At 40.8% G+C, this 20,046-nt stretch overlaps 2 protein-coding genes and 1 long non-coding RNA gene across 11 annotated transcripts in view; all 3 read right to left on the reverse strand.

The window, feature by feature from the left end:
• Positions 1-928: 928 nt before the first annotated feature.
• Positions 929-4,394, reverse strand: LOC144007752 (uncharacterized). Of its 4 annotated transcripts, none has more exons than XR_013280335.1 (6): positions 4,161-4,394; positions 4,022-4,086; positions 2,698-2,794; positions 2,557-2,627; positions 2,173-2,483; positions 929-2,017 (listed from the first exon to the last, which is right to left on the reverse strand). It is a non-coding gene; the product is annotated as an uncharacterized LOC144007752 (long non-coding RNA). The 4 variants fall into 4 exon arrangements; XR_013280336.1 differs by having other exon boundaries at positions 929-1,857; positions 1,977-2,483; positions 4,161-4,392; XR_013280334.1 differs by having other exon boundaries at positions 929-2,324; positions 2,390-2,483; positions 4,161-4,385.
• A 3,894-nt stretch (positions 4,395-8,288) lies between these two features.
• Positions 8,289-20,046, reverse strand: part of LOC144007821 (dysbindin-like) — a 40,409-nt gene continuing 28,651 nt past the window's right edge. For 2 of the 3 annotated variants that reach the window (XM_077507726.1, XM_077507728.1), the window contains 3 exons: positions 12,023-12,208; positions 10,433-10,576; positions 8,289-9,103 (listed from right to left, as the gene is read on the reverse strand). In XM_077507726.1, coding sequence (XP_077363852.1) covers positions 8,874-9,103; positions 10,433-10,576; positions 12,023-12,208 — 560 coding nt within the window. In that variant the 3' untranslated portion in view covers positions 8,289-8,873. Of the gene's footprint in view, positions 9,104-10,432; positions 10,577-12,022; positions 12,209-17,796; positions 18,220-20,046 lie in introns of those variants that run through there. The other variant, XM_077507727.1, reaches the window with a different exon arrangement.
• atxn1a (ataxin 1a) overlaps positions 13,182-20,046 on the reverse strand; it is a 67,172-nt gene continuing 60,307 nt past the window's right edge. For all 4 annotated transcript variants that reach the window (XR_013280385.1, XR_013280381.1, XR_013280382.1 and 1 more), the window contains one exon: positions 13,182-15,078. The gene's annotated coding sequence lies outside the window, so the exon portion shown is untranslated. The remainder of the gene's footprint in view (positions 15,079-20,046) is intronic.

Here is a 20,046-nt window from a genome sequence, read left to right on the forward strand (position 1 = left end):
TTTACTTGTTAATAGTTATCAAGCGCCCCACCCCACTTCCGGCTTTATACTACCTGCCTACGAGCTGTATATGTCTCATCTGTACTTCTGCTCGCGAGGTGGGAGTAACAAGATGGCCGCCCAGTGCACTGGCATGGATGGGCTATCGGCTATCCAGTCATATATACAGGTCAGTCGTGCAAGTCCACGGCAAAACGAAAAAGTGCTGTATAGGCATACCAAAAACAAGGAGGCGCCACCTTGTGGCGCGGTGCCATACTGCGGATTGTTACAAACATTTCAAATATCTATTGTTTCACGAGGAGAGTTATTCACAATTTGTGCCAAACTTATCGTGACCAGTCCACAGGTAGGTAAATGTGAGATAAAAAAATAAAAAAGTATAAAGGATAAAAGGAACCCAATCAGAATGATCACAGCTTCAAAACCAAACAATGACGAAGAAGGAGAGTGTTGTGACCGGTCTTTTCGAACTTTTCGGCTGGCCGATGCCAGCAAAACATGAAGGTTTATCCACCGACTGCCTCAGGACGTCGCACCCGGATCCAGTCCGCCCTCGTCTGCAACTCCTCGTGTGTTTGGTCTTCTCTCTCGCCCCAATTTCCTCTCTTGGGTGGGTCTGTTGATGTACGAGACCACAAGAGGGCGCCAAAGTTAAATTAATCGCAGATGACCATATGAAACGCGATTTTTTTTCCGTCCTTTCTCTTTTGCATTTTTTTCTGCAGTTTGTTTCCTTTTTAGTTTGCTAATTTCTATTGTGTTGTTTTGTATACTTTTGTCCTCAAAATTAGCCAACAACAGAGAACATTTTTCTTTCAATTGGCCTATATTGTATTCTTTTTATTCTATTTTTTTATGTTTTATCAAAGGACTGGCAAGAAGGATGAGCGCCCTCTGGTGATTAAAATAAAACGTAAACGAAATCTTACATTTCACCCATTTTTATTCTTTGATTCTAAAAAAATAAGACCTAAAGAGTACAATAATGAATAGATAAATTTTACAAATCATCTCTCCACTGGTGACAAAAAAAGTACAAACATGCAGATGAGGGAAAATAAGTGGAATATTTAATCCATAAATCAGGATAAATAATTGCCACGGCTGCTGTCGACACGCGTGTTGAGCAGATGCTGAAGAGCCTTGGGGGAGGCCGCAAGACTTTCGCCGGCTGCTTTGCTCTCATTTAGCTCCTCCGAGCTGTTGAAGAATGAAATAAATGTTTGCTCAAATTTTGAAACATTTTCCAATTAAAAAAAAAAACTAAACTATTATTGTGGCATTCTGTCTGTGCTTTAGGATATGTTGTAGTTTTATTTAGTTGTACATTTCAAGTAACATATTTTAACTACTGCCTACAAATAAAATGTTTGTCCTACAAGTCATTCTGAAACTGATCAATGTGTTCATGGGCTACTTTTTTTTTTTTTGCCCTTTGATTAGGCAATTACATGTCATAAATGCAACATCACTATAGAAGATTGAAATTACCAAGTAGGCTTTTCACATGTTTTTAATTGACAGGGGATTAACATAAGTGCGTATAAATTACGTATAAATTTAGTCTAGGCGTCTCAAACTTTCATTTTTAGACTTTTTTTTTAATTTTTTTTATAGCCGAGACGTCTAAGGACCATTTCGACATCTGTGGCATCAATGATCACGCATAAATGCACATGGTCACTGTTGACTTTTGATGCTGCCACTTGACGGACTCCGCCTCCTTCCTGCAAGATGAATTCAAGTGCATTTGTCGAGCCAGTTAATCACAAATAGCATCTCAAAAGGGCTTCTTGAGCCCACAGCTGGCGAAATTAAAAGGTTTGTGGTGGCATCTCCCGACCTAAACGCCATCTGAAAGGAAAACATAAAAAATCTCAACAAGTGGACCAGTGAACCCCAAAAAGACTGCTCTGCATTAGCTAAAAACAAATTCTTGTGCAAGAAGAAAACTGTCAAAATGAGTCGTGCACTTGGTTCAGGTCCTCTTGTACGAGCGGGTGCAGAGACAAGCCTAAAAATGGACAAAAAAATGGCTCAATATGACGGACTTGTGCCTGAAATGCAACCGACATTGTGCAAAGCCACTTTCAAGTAGCCATCAATGGAACAAAACTGAACCCAGACAAGCCAAAAACAATGACAGAGCAAGATCTTGCAAACACTAACCACTCTCCCCACACTTTGCACACAAACAACGAAGGCATGCCACAAAGCTCCATATTCTGCCCCCTCCTGGTCGCAAGTCAGACAGCTTTGATAGCAACAAACATCTTGTGTCAAGTCATCTTTCTGGTGCCAGCCACTTGGTTCCTAAATTGCTGGGGAAAGAAAAGAAATGTCATGAGTTATGTGCTAACTTCATATTGCTTATTTCTTGACTTGCCTGATGTGTTTCATGAGGCTGCTCAAAACAAGCACACAAACGCGGCCCTTTTTGTGCAACTGCTGCGGTTGGATGTGATGGCCCCTCCCACAACCTGCAAGAACATTTTTGCAAAACATTAGAAATGAGTCTCAACAGCTTATCAAAGGTTGGCGACGTCCGCTGACCTTAAGCATCCAAGGAGAAAAAAACATTTGAGCAACCTGGAGACGAGAGCGGAGACGGCTGGACCAATCGGCTGCAACGGATGACAAGTGTTAGACAATGTTGACACAAAGGCCCGACACCTTTGATTTTATTGTGCTCACCTGGCTTTTTCTTGCCCCCCCCCAAAACACTTGTGTACTAACTACATTGGTCCACTTCCTCTTGGTTCCCCTCACGAAAGCTGGTGCCTCCACAAGCCTGAAACACAGAGTGGGACAATTTCATCATTGATTTCAATTTGTGCTTATTAACATGATTGCGTGCTTCCTCAAATCCTACACTGGCCTTCAACTGTCATCAACAACAACAACAACAACAACGTCTGGATCCAGACAAGGCACAAGTGCAGACCACCTGACGCAAGACAACTCCAACCGTCAGCTCTCGGAGCCCTGACCAACTTGTCCTCATTTCAAAGCAACCTTTCCAGTCCAGCACAAAATTGTCACCCAGAACCAAAGTCAACCAAAGGGTGCCTGCAGCTCAACATTGCCCCCTTGTGTTCACATGCTCTCACCACACATCATACAGTCCATATAATACGTATATAAGTTTTGCATGTGCTTGATTCTTGACTTGTTCCTTTGCCTCCTCGTCCCATCTGGCTCATCATCCAACCTGCAAAAGACAAACATGCCATTAATTGTGCACTGTCAACTTCATTTTATTTGTGTTTGGATATTTTGCACTCATACAATCCATGTTTAAACTAAATAAAATGACCCAGACTGCCAAGTTCAGCAGAAAATTACACATACAAAAAATTGTACAGTGGACAATATCACATTCCCTGCCAAGTTCGTAAGAAAATTACAGAGAGAAAAACAAAAACATCACATTCACAAGTTTGCAAAACAAAAAAAAACATTCAAGGAAAATAAATGACAATATTAAATAACCCTTCACATGAATTGTAAGATGGTAGGTGAGCACAATTTTGACAATTTGCAATAACCCAGGCTTGAAAGGGAAAAACAAGAAAAAGTTTGACCATGACAGCAAACATAAGCCCAGAAAAGTCAATGACTGAAATGATAAAAAAATAATAATACAGAAAAAAAACTTACACACCACCAAAAATAAACATTCCATAGAACCAATACACACAATTAGTTAAACAGCAAAAAACAACAAAAAAAAACCTTACAGTACAGGACAAAGCTTTCAGGTGTGTCATTTACAACAATATAAAAAAAACAACACACACAAAAGAGCTGGCCAGCATTAAAACCAAACAAAGCAAATACATTTGAAATGGTGGCAAAAGAACCCAAATGAATTGCGAAATGAAGCAAAGCGAATTGAATTGTGACGTGATGTGCTCAAACGTTGTTCGTCGTGTCCCTGTGAAGCTAAGCTAATGTTAGCGTCACGTGTCAAGCTAAGCTAATGTTAGCTTCACAGTTCATGCAGCCGGCAGCCTACCTGCATTTGACAGACGAATGTAAACGTCACCGCTTGATTTGGATTTTTCATTTTCACTTCAAGTCCTGCAAGAAGCAAATACGTGTCATTGTGAGAAACGGGAACAAAGTACACCGGGCAAACATTTGCTCGTGTTCACCTGAGAAAAGGCCACACGTGTCGGCGCCATCTTGCCTGACCTGGAATCCCGTCGTGCACACCTGCCTCCAATATCACCTATCAAAGTCTTCTTCTGCTTGTTGAACGGCGCTTTGCACACTTGCGCCACCCGATGGCCCGTCAGCATTACTGCTTTGTTTTACCGTGTCAATTCCTGCTTTCACGCCACAAAAATAAAAATAAATAAAAATAAAAATGCGTTCATTCACGTATATATTTATGTATTTATTGCACGGTGTCTGGTGTAAGGAGGACTTAACAAGAATGAAAAAAGCTGCTTTCACTCAATTTTGGCGTTGACAACCGAGCAGGCTATTTCACCAAAGCACTTTCGCCACTTTCATTTTCGTTACAAAAATTATTTGTTTTGAAAAATTGTTTGGAAGTGTTTTACTAGCTCCGATGGATTTCCCGAAAATGGTACAAATAAACAAACACATTTTATTTGTTCTATTATTAAGTTATTTTTGTTGCGTTGTCAAGACAACCTGTCAACCACACACATTTGCCTTAAAGTGATTTGAACCGTCTCGCTTCCCGTAGGCATCCGGTTCAGCAAGTACGCAATTGTAGTCCTGTCGTTTGAGTATTTTAAAAATATTTAAACTACCGTTTAATATGTGTATGGCTAATACACGACCTAGAAGGATGTTGATAACCCTTGAGTTTGTTTATTGTTACTCGTGAGGTCATTGGAAGCTCGCTTGCTAAATTGTCAAAAAAGCCGGGTGGCTTGGCAGCTAGCTAGCTAGCGAGCACGCCCACAAATATCACTCAGCTGCCAATCAAAAGTAGCTATTCTGATATCGAGTGGGATTCTGATATCTAGCTATTCTGATATCTTTTTTATTGGTTTTATTTCTACGTGACCACAAGAGGGCGCCAACATTACATGAATCGCAGAGGCCTATTTGACAAGCAATAATTTTTTCAAAATTACCTATATATTTTTCATTTTTTTCCATGTATTCTTTCCATTTTTTGTATTTTTTTCGTCTTTTCCCCTTTCCCTTTCTATTTTATTTTGCATTTTTGTGATATTTTTTGCAATTTGTTATTTACATTTAGGATACTTTCTATTATTTCTACATGGCCACAAGAGGGCGTCAAAAGTACATTAATGGCAGAGGCCCTTTTGAAACTCGCTGTTTTTTTTTGTTTTTTTTTGTAACAGTGATATACATTTGTTCTTCATTTTATCCATATATTATTTTACATGTTTGTATTTTTTAGTATTTTCCCTTTCCATTTCTATTTAATTTGGCATTTTTCGTGCCATTTCTTGCATGTTGTTGTTTCCATTTTGATACATTTTATTTCTACGTGACCACAAGAGGGCGCCAACACTACATGAATCGCAAAGACGCTGTTGAAACTCGCCTTTTTTTCTTTTTTTTTAATTATCGATATACTTTTTTTTCTTCATTTTGTCCACATATTCTTTTATGGGTTAGTATTTTTTCATCTTTTCCCTTTTTTTCTATTTAATTTGGCATTTTGTGCCATTTCTTGCATGTTGTTTCCATTTTGATACATTTTATTTCTACGTGACCACAAGAGGGCGCCAACACTACATGAATCGCAAAGACGCTGTTGAAACTCGCCTTTTCTTTTTTTTTAATTATCGATATACTTTTTTTTTTCTTCATTTTGTCCACATATTCTTTTATGGATTAGTATTTTTTCATCTTTTCCCTTTTTTTTCTATTTAATTTGGCATTTTGTGTCATTTCTTGCATGTTGTTGTTTCCATTTTGATACATGTTATTTCTACGTGACCACAAGAGGGCGCCAACACTACATGAATCGCAAAGACGCTGTTGAAACTCGCCTTTTTTCTTTTTTTTTAAATTAGCGATATACTTTTTTTTTTCTTCATTTTGTCCACATATTCTTTTATGGGTTAGTATTTTTTCATCTTTTCCCTTTTTTTTCTATTTAATTTGGCATTTTGTGCCATTTCTTGCATGTTGTTTCCATTTTTATATTTTATTTCTACGTGACCACAAGAGGGCGCCAACACTACATGAATCGCAAAGACGCTGTTGAAACTCGCCTTTTTTATTTTTTAAAATTATCGATATACTTTTTTTTTTCTTCATTTTGTCCACATATTCTTTTATGGGTTAGTATTTTTTCATCTTTTCCCTTTTTTTCTATTTAATTTGGCATTTTGTGCCATTTCTTGCATGTTGTTTCCATTTTGATACATTTTATTTCTACGTGACCACAAGAGGGCGCCAACACTACATGAATCGCAAAGACGCTGTTGAAACTCGCCTTTTTTATTTTTTTAAATTATCGATATACTTTTTTTTTTCTTCATTTTGTCCACATATTCTTTTATGGGTTAGTATTTTTTCATCTTTTCCCTTTTTTTCTATTTAATTTGGCATTTTGTGCCATTTCTTGCATGTTGTTTCCATTTTGATACATTTTATTTCCACGTGACCACAAGAGGGCGCCAACACTACATGAATCGCAAAGACGCTGTTGAAACTCGCCTTTTTTATTTTTTAAATTATCGATATACTTTTTTTTTCCTTCATTTTGTCCACATATTCTTTTATGGGTTAGTATTTTTTCGTCTTTTCCCTTTTTTTTCTATTTAATTTGGCATTTTGTGCCATTTCTTGCATGTTGTTGTTTCCATTTTGATACATTTTATTTCTACGTGACCACAAGAGGGCGCCAACATTACATGAATCGCAAAGACGCTGTTGAAACTCGCTTTTTTTTTTTTTTTTAAATTAGCGATATACTTTCTTCTCCTTCATTTGGTCCACATATTCTTTTATGGGTTAGTATTTTTTCGTCTTTTCCCTTTTTTTTCTATTTAATTTGGCATTTTGTGCCATTTCTTGCATGTTGTTTCCATTTTGATACATTTTATTTCTACGTGACCACAAGAGGGCGCCAACATTACATGAATCGCAAAGACGCTGTTGAAACTCGCCTTTTTTTTTTTTTTTTAATTATCGATATACTTTTTTTTTTCCTTCATTTGGTCCACATATTCTTTTATGGGTTAGTATTTTTTCGTCTTTTCCCTTTTTTTTCCTATTTAATTTGGCATTTTGTGCCATTTCTTGCATGTTGTTTCCATTTTGATACATTTTATTTCTACGTGACCACAAGAGGGCGCCAACATTACATGAATCGCAAAGACGCTGTTGAAACTCGCTTTTTTTTTTTTTTTTAAATTAGCGATATACTTTCTTCTCCTTCATTTGGTCCACATATTCTTTTATGGGTTAGTATTTTTTCATCTTTTCCCTTTTTTTCTATTTAATTTGGCATTTTGTGCCATTTCTTGCATGTTGTTGTTTCCATTTTCATACATTTTATTTCTACGTGACCACAAGAGGGCGCCAACACTACATGAATCGCAAAGACGCTGTTGAAACTCGCCTTCTTTTTTTTTTAAATTATCGATATACTTTTTTTTTCTTCATTTTGTCCACATATTCTTTTACGAGTTAGTATTTTTTCCTCTTTTCCCTTTTTATTATTTAATTTGGCATTTTGTGCCATTTCTTGCATGTTGTTTCCATTTTGATACATTTTATTTCTACGTGACCACAAGAGGGCGCCAACATTACATGAATCGCAAAGACGCTGTTGAAACTCGCCTTTTTTTTTTTTTTTAATTATCGATATACTTTTTTTTTCTTCATTTTGTCCACATATTCTTTTACGGGTTAGTATTTTTTCATCTTTTCCCTTTTTTTCTATTTAATTTGGCATTTTGTGCCATTTCTTGCATGTTGTTTCCATTTTAATACATTTTATTTCTACTGTACCAATGTAAACCCTGTAAATGTTTTATGGTTGTACGCCGAGAAACTTTCCTTGGGAGGAGCAATATTGCCGCCCCGTGACCTCAAAAGTCTCCGCCTATCGGCTCTCCAAGTCATATATACAGATCGGTGCGGTTTGTTTTGGTGTAAATGTGGCTACAAAATAAATAAATAAATAATAATCTCTGGTTAAATGTTGACGATTTCCAGGTCAGTGGAGACTTTCAATTTGAATAACAACAAATTGGAACGTTTGGTGAGGTTGGAAGAAAGCGAGTGTCCACGAACGCACCACAATGACAACACAATATCCTCAGGTGAGTTTTTAATTCACTCTTTGCATCGGAATAACAACATACACCGACTGACACCATCCATATTTACAGTACACAACTCACTCAAATCATCTTCAGATCTTCCGTAGGGATTATGATTATTATTAGTAGTAGTATTATTATTAGCACACGCACGCACGCGCTCACGGAATCAAAGTCTCAACTTTTCCAACACGTTTTGATTTTTTATGGCTCAGGTTGAAAGACCGGGACCCCACAAAAAGGGCAACGTGCAAGCTCAAGAAAAAGCAAAATGACAAAAAAAAAAAAAAAAAAAAAAAAAAAAAGTATGGTCCGTTTCTGATTTGTACACTCGTCATCACATTTTCCTCCAGATGATGAAAAAGCTCAAGAAAAAGGCAAAAGAACGGCAGGTGTTTCCATTGGACGGTCGTCACCGTGATGTCGTTGGGAATCCAAATCATACCACAACATGTGGACCTGAGCGCAGATGTTGTGCTCATCAGAACGGACGTAAAAATAAACCAAAGTAGTTGGAATGTTGCAGTTTTTTAAGGCAGACGTCGTGCGGCAGTCGGAGAACGAAGCAAACAGCTTTCAAACCTGGGGGGTCCCACCTTGGTGGTCCGGCGTCAGCACCGGTGGGGGCGCCCTCTTCCTCCTCCTCCTCCTCATGGTCCGCCGGGCCCCTCCCTCCTCTCGTTCGTCCTCCTCTTCCTCGCCGCCGTCGTCTTCCTCGCCGTCGCGGGCCGCCGCCAGTTTTTGACGCAGCTCGGCCTGAGTGGGAACCGCCAGGCTGATCTCGGCGCTCAAGGACTCGGCGGGACCTGCAACCACAATTCCGCTCAACTTTCAAATGATGATGATCTATGTACGATGGAGGTTTTCATTAGTCAGCACTTTGAGTTACAATTTCAGGTATGAAAGGTATAAATAAAGTTGGATTTGATTTGCAAGTGCATGATAGCAATTTGTTTGACTTGAAATTTGTGATTCGAGCCTTAAAATATCAGCCAATTATTTCCCCCTTAAAACGTTACCGAAGAAAACAGTAGTTTCCGATGCTATGAACTTACCCCTGAATGCACCATTTCGCTTGCGTAGCATTAGCAGCTAGCAAGTGTGTAGCGTATGTTATTCTGTTGTCCTTAATAAGCGTCCTTTAAGCTGTTTCATGACACCGCAGTTGGAGTTAACTGTCAAACTAAACACACAACGCTAAGAATGACATCCGCTGTATATTTAAATACAAAACATGCTTCGTTTTTAAAACATCGCTAGCGTAGTGCTAACAGCTAGTACGCAAACGCTAACAGGAAGTTAGCATCGATTTCGGGAGTGTTTTTCCTTCAAATAACGAATATCTGCACACAAATGTTGTGGGAACACATACCCACAGATAAGATAACACTACGCAAAGGTACAAATTCTTCCAAATATGTGGGGGAAAAAAAGTTATTTTAATCGAATTCAATCGCAACTTTCTACTGTACTCACTCACTCACTCACTCACTCACTCACTCACTTTAAGTGTGTAGCGCAATGGATGCGTGGAAACCACACTGCCCCCAAGAGGCCAAAACGCACAAGAACAGGCAGTATTTGGTCTGTTTTTTTCCACTTGTGAATATTTTAGTTTATTCTATTTTTATTTCACTTTCTTATTGTGTCATTTTCCTTTCAAGTACTGTACCATTATATTATAAAGTTGATATTTCAAGGATTCAGACTTTCTTTTCTAAAAATTCGAGGATGCAAACATGCAGGGATTTTTTTTTTTCCCCCGTCTCACTAACACACATTTCTCCGTAACATGTCAGGAAATACAATCTGAGAGGTCGCAGATTAGCCCAGTAAGTCACAAGACTTGTGAAAATAACACAAGATGAAAACATATGCAAGAAAAGGTTCATGCTTTACTGCAGTTGTAAACGAGTTGACATAAATCTATACAATAACCTTGCATACTTCATGAAATGGTTTTACGTGAATTTGTCATTCAAAGAATCTTAATAGTGAAAGTTTATGAAAAAGTTGGCATTTTTTTCTGCCAATAATCGGTTAAAAATGCATACGAGTCGGGCCCTAGTTGTGACGTTTGAAAGTTTTTGACGTTTTTTTTTTGTTTTTTTCTTTCTTTTTGGAGGGAGGCCCACCTGCGACGGGCGAGGCGGCGCTGTTGTCCTCCCCGCCCGAGTGCAGGAAGACGTCGAGCGCCTCGTGGTCCGACATGTCCATCAGGTCCATCTGCTCCAGCATGTCCACGTTGACCTCCATGGACGACATGCTGCCTGTTGGCCCTGCCCACAAACACCCGCGTCAGCCGACAACAACAGGAAGAAGAAGAAGAAGAAGGAGGCAGGAAGCGGAATTGTCATTGCAGTTTAGTCCAGCAGGGGGCAGCAAAGCAAAGCTGGATGAGCTTTTTGGCAACATTAGCGCAACAATTGAATGCAAAAAAAAGAAAAGCAATTTTGCAAATGACCTTCACATAAAAATGCATTCAATATGCAAAAATAATAATCATAAAAATAATACTAATGTTTTTCTCGATGTATTCAATATATTTACAGCTCTCCCTAGTTTGAAAGTAGGCTTTTAAATTCAACTCGAGTTTGGAAAATGAGGGTTTAAAATGACAGATTTGAACTCAAACTCGGGTTAGGATGTCACCACGCGCACACATGCACACAAGCAGAGGAGACGTGATTGGCTGCTGTACCTCGAGGAAGCCAGGAGGGCGGCGCAGAGGGCCAGCACCACAACAACAACAAACAAGAAGAAGAAGAAGAAGAAGAAGAAGAAGAGCATTGGGGCGTGATCATGATGACACTCACAATGTTTGCTGACCTTTTTTTGTTTTGTTTTGTTTTCATGCTCGTACAAGTGAACGGACGTTTTTGATCTGATTTCATGAAATGTTGACAGATTGGACGACAAAAATAATGGAAATTTGTTTTCTTTCCCACCACCTACATGTTACTCAATGAGGGCACTACACTGACCTGTATATATGACTGGATTGCCGATAAGCTGTTGAAGTCACAGGGCGGCCATCTTGTTACTCCCACCTCGAAAGCAGACCGGAGAAGACCAGAGTACCCGGAGAAGAGCCACTCGGGCACGGGAAGAACACGCAAACTCCACCCAGGAAGGCCGGAGCCTGGACTCGAACCCGAGTCCTCAGAACTGCCAGGCGGACGTGCTAACCACTCTGCTACGTGCCACCCCATATATTGAATCAATTATTGAAATGGAGCGCAACAAAGGGCTGGGCGATATGACTGAAAAATGTATCAGTTTCAAAACAAGTCGAGCACGGCGCAGAAATCTTGCTGTTGTTCTGAAAACCATAAAGCTTCGTACGCAAACGATTCACAGCCACGCGATATCCGATCCACAACTTTACAAGCGATGCATCGAAGGACTCAAGACGGATTTTGTATCGATTGACGAGTCTGCGACCGATACGCTCGTTTAGCTCCCCTTGACGAACGATGATCCGGTCGAATCGTTTTTTAGTCCCACCCCCAGTAAATATGCAATATGGTCGCCTCAATAGTCTTGGCCTCGCGGCTATCCAGTCACAGATTCAGATCAGTGGGACAGTCTCAAATATGTCCAACATGTCACAAGTTGCCGTTAAAAAGTATGAAGAAGACGAAAGAAAAGTGTTTGAAAAATGGAGTCAGCCCCCCTCCAGGTGTGGTCGCGCGTGAAACGCCAACGCGGCCCGCCGGCCTCACCTCTCCTCTCGGCGATCTGGAGGTATCCGCTGGACAGGTACTGCTCCACGTCCTGCTGGAAGCTTTCCTCCAGCAGCTTGTGTCTGTCCTTCAGCTTCAGCGGCCCCACGACGCCGACCGACGACGACGACGACGACGACGACGATTCGCCACCTGACGCCTTCGCCGCCTGATCGCAATCCACCACTGAAAACAAAACGACAAAACGTTTACAGACGCGAGCTGGGAAAAGAAAACGCGAGCTGCCGACTGCCGTTGGTGGAGGACAAAGCCACAATTGGCCGCAGTCTTATTTTGAATATAACGGAAGATTTTGTTTGACTAATTAGTGGCAGCTGAACGGCTGCGCCGATTGCGCGCACCTGCACCTGAAAAGGTCGTCCTCGCAACAAAAAAAGACGGCAGCGTGCCTCCAATCTGTCACTTCCTGCATGTTTGCCCTCGCACGCACACACAAACAAACATCCCATCTGTTATTTGTCGCCATGGAGACCATGAGAGGAAGCCGACTGCAGTCCCACTTCCATCTTGTTATTGCGCAACATTCAGGGCGGGGCCTTGCATAACATCGATACCAACTTGACGGGAGATGGATAACAAATATTTGGAGCGATTGAGAGTGAGAGCGAACGTCGGTTTGCAAGAAGCGACAGCGGACGACGACAATGCGGACCAATCGAAAACGCAAGAGTCACATTATATGAACGACAGAAAGACGATTTTGTCTGTAGTGGCTTTCAAATAGCGACGATTGGCCACCATGGATGCGCGTTGCCAATTTGTCGTCCTCGCTGGCGAGGGAGGAGGCCGCCATTGCGAGTCGTCACAGAGATGCTTCTGATGTTTTGACGTGGGAAAATCCAGCCCAGATTCAACCGAAATCGTCTGGTTTTGCGGCGGGCTCGTATTTCATCCCCTCGACAGCCGAGCGCGGCCTTGACGTGGCGGACGTCGTTTCCTCCCGTTAAGCCTCTCCGGGGTCTGCTTGGCTATTTTTAGCCGCCGGCTTGGAAGTGCTGAGGTGCCAGGAACAAAACGCACCATCGCTCGTTTTTTTGGTCTCCGACACGAGACGACATGCAAAAGAGAGCGACAAGTCGTTCACTCCCTTTTTCCTAAAAACAAGACCGCAACTACATCAACAAAAAAGACTTCTTCCCCCCCCCTCAATATTTGTTCCCCAAAAAAGTCAATGAAGAAAACGACTAATTTTTTCCGATTTTGTGCAAAAAAAATGGAAAATGGGGGGAAAAAAAGGGACAATTTGTGACGTTTCATCCAGTTTGGATATCATCATCACTCATTCACACGGATACGACACACCCCCTTTGAGTGAGCTGCGTGCCTATTGGGCTACTTGAACAACCGACCAATCAGAAGCCAGTAATTTGAGTGCCATGAACAAATCGAGCAACTGTTGCAGTTGATGTCGATTTGTTGACAGAAAATCCGGCCGATTCTACGAGTACGAAATGATCAAAAGAGTTCAGACGGTTTTTGTTTTCTTTTGACTTTTTTTTTTCGGTTGTTCTTTTCTTCATCATGTTGACTTGATGAAAATGAAAGTCGGATGATGAAAACGGTGCAAAAGTTTTGCGCTATTGAAGCGCGATTATGTCGCAATCTCGCCATGCGACTGGCGAGTGCGTTTGCTGTGCAAATGTCGCGTTCGCATCCAAAGATGCGTTCAGTGACCCCGCGACAAACAAGAGGCGCCTCTGGGGGCTTATTTTGCCCTCTGCATGCTCGCTCTTATGCAAGGAGGCTTTCAGAGATGTACTACAGACACATGGATGGCAAAGGAGATGTGCGCGGGGGAGGCGATTCAATTCCCGGCAGCTACAAAAGCAAACGGATGGATGGACGTGGGACGGATGCACAGAAGGACGAATAGAAAATGGCCGACTGGTTAAGAGACGGATGGGAAAATGTCAGGAGTCGATTCATCGAGTTTGGGTTTGGTGCGAAGACGTTTTGAAGGATGGCAAACAAAAAACAATTGATGAAAATAAGACACCAATTGTAGATGGGTGCTTAGCATGCTAATGCTAATGCAAGCTTAGCATGCTAATGCTAGCTAAACATACTATGCAAATGCTAACTTAGCAATCTAAGGTTAAGTTATCATGCTAATACTAATGCTAAGTTAGCATGCTAATGCTAAATTAGCTTAGCATGCTAATGCTAAGTTAGCATGCTAACATATTCAAACGCTAATTAAGCATAAAATAAAGTTCAGCTGTCGCCTTTTCCTGCCATGGATGTTAAATTGGTCAAATGGAAGTAGAGCTGTCAAAATTAAACAATTAACCGACAAAATCAAACATATTGGCGTCAAAAGTCCCTCTCTTGTGCTCGACATCATTCTTGAGCCACAAAGCTCATTTTGTCCACTTTTTGATCATGGTTTTTTTTTGCCGAAAACTTTCCAAAGTTGACAAATGTCAAACGATATCTGGTGGGATTTGAAAAGGACGGATGAGCGAGAAGATGCGCAGATGAACGGATGAATGAAATCCATCTGAAACAATCGAGGTCGTACGTCATCATCATCATCATCATCATCATCATCATCATCATCATCATCATCATCACTGCTGCCAAACTTGAAGTGGGTCAAAAGCAGTCGTTTCATTTCATTTCATTTCATGTCTTATCGTTAACGAGCTCGCCGACGCGTGCGATCGTTTTATCCGAGCGTCATTTCACACCTTTTTGTGAAGAGCGGCGTCTCGTATGAAAGCCAAAACAAGAGTGTGATGATGATGATGATGATGATGATGACGCTCGCAAAGGCGGCAGCCGAGCAGGATCCAAAAATAGATTCGCCTTTGATCAATTTCCACTTCATTTAAAGCATCATTAGCGCTCGCAACCATCAAGAACATAAAGCCACGTTAGCAACGTGCTAATTAGCGCCTGGTTAAAGGAGGTCACGTTCCATTCGAATTCATCTTTTATGATGACATTTTTTATTCTAAGTGCTGCAAGTATTGGGTTCGAGTTTCAACCAGTTGGTGGACAATTTTCCATCTTTGGAGGTCACACGAGCCAGTCTGAAAAAAATGCAAAAAAAAAAAAGCACTCTATAATGTACTAAAAACAACAACAAAAAACATACACTACATCTTTTTTGGACACATTCTTGGCATCATACGGACATTGTGCTGCTCCTTCTGAAGTGCACAATTTGGCCACCAGGGGAAGTATCATTCCGATATAAGCGAGTGAAACGGTCACATCAGCAATAATAGTCGATCTTCACAGAGGATAAAGAATCTGTCAAAACACAGCGCTCGCAAAACAATCACACAAACTCGTATCTCAAGACACAACCACACTACACTGAGAACGGAACCCCTCTCGTCGGTTTAGCATGTTAGCTGTTAGCATCTTTTTTGAAAGCTTCAAAACAAATGACAATTAGGGACGGGAACGATACGATACGATACAATATGCGATACAGGGCTCACGATAACGATTATCTCACAATAGGACGATACCGGTGATGATCGATATATTGCTCAGGTATAATAAATCCACGATAAAACTAATCCTAAAATAATAATATTAATAATAATAAATAAAAATTAACTCATTCACTGCCTTTGACAAGTATACTTGTCAATTGTATTTTTTAGAGCGGTGCTAAATGGGGGCGAATCTGAGCATGCTCCACTGTAAATATCAAACTTGGAAACAACTTTACTGATGCCCAACCACCGGTAGATGACATCATAGCCCCATTTTATAGGAAATAAACACAGTTTCAGAGTCCATGGGAGAAATGGCTGTATTTTGGCAAACCTACATTTTTCTGCTGTCAATTATAAAAGAACGGGACGGGACAAAAAGTAGGGAGTCTATTCTGTTATTTGGTAGATTTGGTTTATATATAATTATTGAATGGAATATGACGTGAGTATTGGAAATGTAAACATTTTCTATAATGACTGGCAGTGAATGAGTTAAATAAATCTCTCTCTCTCTCTCTCTCTCTCTCTCTATATATATATATATATATATATATATATACAAACAAATAAAAAACTAATAATAATAGAAAATAAATAATATATATAAGAATCATAAAACAAATCTGGTGAGTCTTCTTTGCTTGCGTCCGTTTCCCCGCCACTCTTATGAGGCCCTCGTGTCATCAACAATGGAGCCTTATATGGTGGCTGTATATGAACTACAAATATGGCCATACTTTCGTAAGACGTATTGATAACCTATTGGCAACAAAGTATCACGATTGATGGTGATAATCGATATATGGTCACACTCTGAATGTCAATTTTTGCATGTGGTCAGCGTGGCTTTTGTCGCTTCGCAACTGCCGGCAAGCCTTCCTTCCTGTTGACGTGATTCCGTTTACGAGGCGACTCGATGAACTCGCCAACTGCCGACGAACGGAACGTTTACGATCCGGATGACGGATCGATGTTTTTAGCGTGCCGGCAACTGCGTTCGATTGTTGGAAATCAACAAGAAGACGACAGCAGAGGGAGGAGGGAAAGGGAAAGCGGGATGAACGCCTGGAGGAGGAGGAGGGGGAGGGGGGGACTTAATGGAAGGCGTAAAAGGGCCGTTCCATCAAGCTTCCAACCTCCCTCCGCTATCATCTTGTGGCGTGCGTGTTGTATGATGAGGCAAAATCAGTCACATCGTGTTATCAATCACACACAATTTTCACCACGCAACTTTGTGTGTTGCTGAAGGCCTCACACACACGCACGCACACGCACACGCAAGAGCTGTTACACTTTTTACAGTAAACACAAATTGGGACACTCGTCATCACGCATGCACGACTATCGAGGACCAAAACTGACAACATTCAAAATCAATAAATGACTGCAAGGGAAAATGTTTTTACAAAAAATAAATATAAATGGAAATAAAAACAGCAAACAAATAACAAGTACATATATACACACATTTGTATTTAATTTTGAAATATCTGTTCATTTATTTCTTGATTTTGAATTTTGGCACTTTTGGTTCTCCATACACGAACGACATGGGCTGATAATTCATGTGATTGGTGAGCTATTTTTAGAACACACCCGTGGGCTACCTATGTTATCCTTGGGGCTAACTAGTACCCGCTTGACACTTTTTTTCTTCTTTTTTTTCAATGAGAAAATCGTTTCTTTTTGTACCATCACATAATATCCAAACTGGTGTCTTCTTCGCACTTTTTGTGCTTTTGGTGTATTTAAAAAATGTCAAATGACAAATGTCTTCACTTTCTGTCAACACATTTGTGTCTTTCGTAAACACGATTGTCATGCAACATGTCAGTCAGTCACATCGTCAATTGCTTCCTTTTATAAATGGTGAAAAAGTAAATAGATGAAATGACTTCAATATTACATGAAAATGAATCGTCCATTTCAATTGAAGATATAAATCACATTTGTCATATGCAAAACGGAGTCAGATAAACGTCTTCCACAAGTAAGCTGATGAGTCTTCTTCGCCTGAAGACTTGCGGCTGTTTCCCAAACACTTTTATGAGGCGCTCCCCCTAGTGGCCCGCCAATGAATTGCTCAATAAGTCATCAACAATGGAGTCGTTCTTAAGTGGCTGTATGTGAACTACAAATCTTGTCATACTTGCGTAGGCGTATCGATAATGTGTCAGGAGACAAAAGTATGCCGATTGATCGCGCTAATCGATATTTATGTGGTCACACGCGTACACGGCGAGCCGCATCCCGTTTTTGAGCAAACCTAACCAAATGAAAAGCGTCAAGTGAGCTTACAAGAGTTCCTCTGGCTGCCGTCGGCCGCAGCGGGCGAGCTGGACGACATCCTGGAAGACGATTTGCGCTTTTCCCCGGAGACAAAAAAAAGAAAAAGAAAAAAAGAGGCTACACCAGCCCGCCTGGCGTCCTCACGCTCGCTCCGTCGTTAGCGCGTGGCATTTTCCCGCTTTTCTCATCGACGATGCGATCGTGTCCAGGCGAGGCGAGACGTGCACCACCAAGGAAAAAGAGAGAGAGCGAGAGGATGCGAGGAGGAGGCGGCGCAGATGTCGATATGTGCGCGCGTCACCTGCCAACGGCTGGCAAAGCTCCGAGGAGGTGAAAAGGTGCGAGGTGGCGTGCAAAATACAAACTGGGCGTGTAACAATCCAGCACATCAAGCACCACCATGGAGGAGAACATCACGCACACACCCTTCACTTGAAAAGCTCCTCCTCCTCCTCCCCGACTGACTTTCAAGCAAGGTTGTTTTAGGAACAAAAAAAAAATCGAATTAAAATAACAATTTCGTTAAAAAAATAAAATAAAAACAAAAATGTTTTGTTTTTTTTCTAAAACCCCCCCCCAAAAATAACTGAAACTACATTTGATGTTGACAAAAATAACTAAAATGATAGCAAAAAATGTCCTTCCTTTTAGTATTTGAAATTTGATTTGAAGTACATTTATTTTGAAAAAGGACGTTTGAAAATGTGTCGCACAGAAGTGACGTCAACAAGCAGCAGCCAATAGAAAAGCACCAAAAGATGATGTCACTCCCGTGATGCACATTTTTTTTAAACTCAAATATGTTCTATTTTAAATATTACCAAAGACGAGAGAGAGTGTGAGTCTTCTTCTTCGCCTGAAGACCTGAAGAGTCCATTTTCCCACCATTCTTATGAGGCAATCCCCCTAGTGGCCCGCCAAGTCATTGCTCGATAAGTCATCAACAATATCGCAATACTTGCGCAGGCGTATCGATAATCGATCGGGAGACAAAGTATCACGATTTAGCGCCATATCGTTGCATTCCGACGATAAATTTGTCGATAAAATTGGCACAGAAAAGATTTGAAGTGCACCAATTTGCTTTGAAATGTGGAAAACAAATTCACACACTCCTGTACTGCCACCTACTGTAGTGGATGTGCAATTACACTTTCATCTCATATGGCACGGGGAGGGCTGGCCCACTATTTGAGAAGGAATATTAGTCAGTGAATATTATTATTTTTTTATGATGAACAGCAGCCAGACGTTTGGATTATTGCGCAACACTTGCACCCCGCCCCTTGTTTTCATCACCCCCCCGAAAGTGGCGACAGGCGAGCTGTCAGATGAGAGCCGCGTTGCACGAAAAGACAAAACGGTTGCCTAGGCGACGGGCAGCATGCGGGAGGAGGGATTTTTACGTAATCGTTTGCGTGGAAGCGAAAAGAAAAAAAACAACAAAAAAAAGCTGCGGGCCAAAGCGCAAACTTTTCAACTCTTTTGTGTGAGACGACGACAACGACGACGACGACGACGACGACGACGACGACGACAACGAGGCCTTCCTCACTGACTCGCAACGTTCCTCTTCAAACGTGCACCTGCGCACGTACGCACACGCACGAGCGTTTGCTCATAAGCACACAATAATGTGAATATTATTTGCTGTGAGGCGAGGATCGTCTCCATGTTGACAAACGACAACTCAGCTCAAATTGGATTGTTTTCATTTCATTTTGACAGTCTAGTATGGTTGAACATTTGAGTTCATTAGTCACTATATTATTATAAATATATAAATAAATACTGTATACACTGTATATGGATGGCTCCATTGTTGAAGACTTATTGAGCAATTCCTTGGCGGGCCACTAGGGGGAGCTCCTCATAAGACTGGTGGGGAAATGGACGCAAGTCGTCAGGCGAACAAGACTCATCACCTTAGTTTTTATTATTATTATTATTATTATTATTAGAGCTGCACAATATATGGAAAAATATGGCTATGACAATATTGGCCCATGCAATATGCATATCGCAAAGACATTTGATGCTTTTGATCGGAATTTGAGCAGTTGAGACGTCAACGAAAATGTGCACCGCCATCCAATCGTTGAATATTATCGAGAGGTTATTACAGTTCATTAAGAATACATTGAGTTTGATTATTTTGCTGCATGAAAAAAAAATGTAATTCTTTCATTAGATCATAAAAATATCATTTCTTTAAGGACATGTGAAATATTGCATTAATATCGATATCGCTCTATTCAG

Source organism: Festucalex cinctus, chromosome 19 (genome assembly GCF_051991245.1).
Source record: "Festucalex cinctus isolate MCC-2025b chromosome 19, RoL_Fcin_1.0, whole genome shotgun sequence".
NCBI lineage: Eukaryota > Metazoa > Chordata > Actinopteri > Syngnathiformes > Syngnathidae > Festucalex > Festucalex cinctus.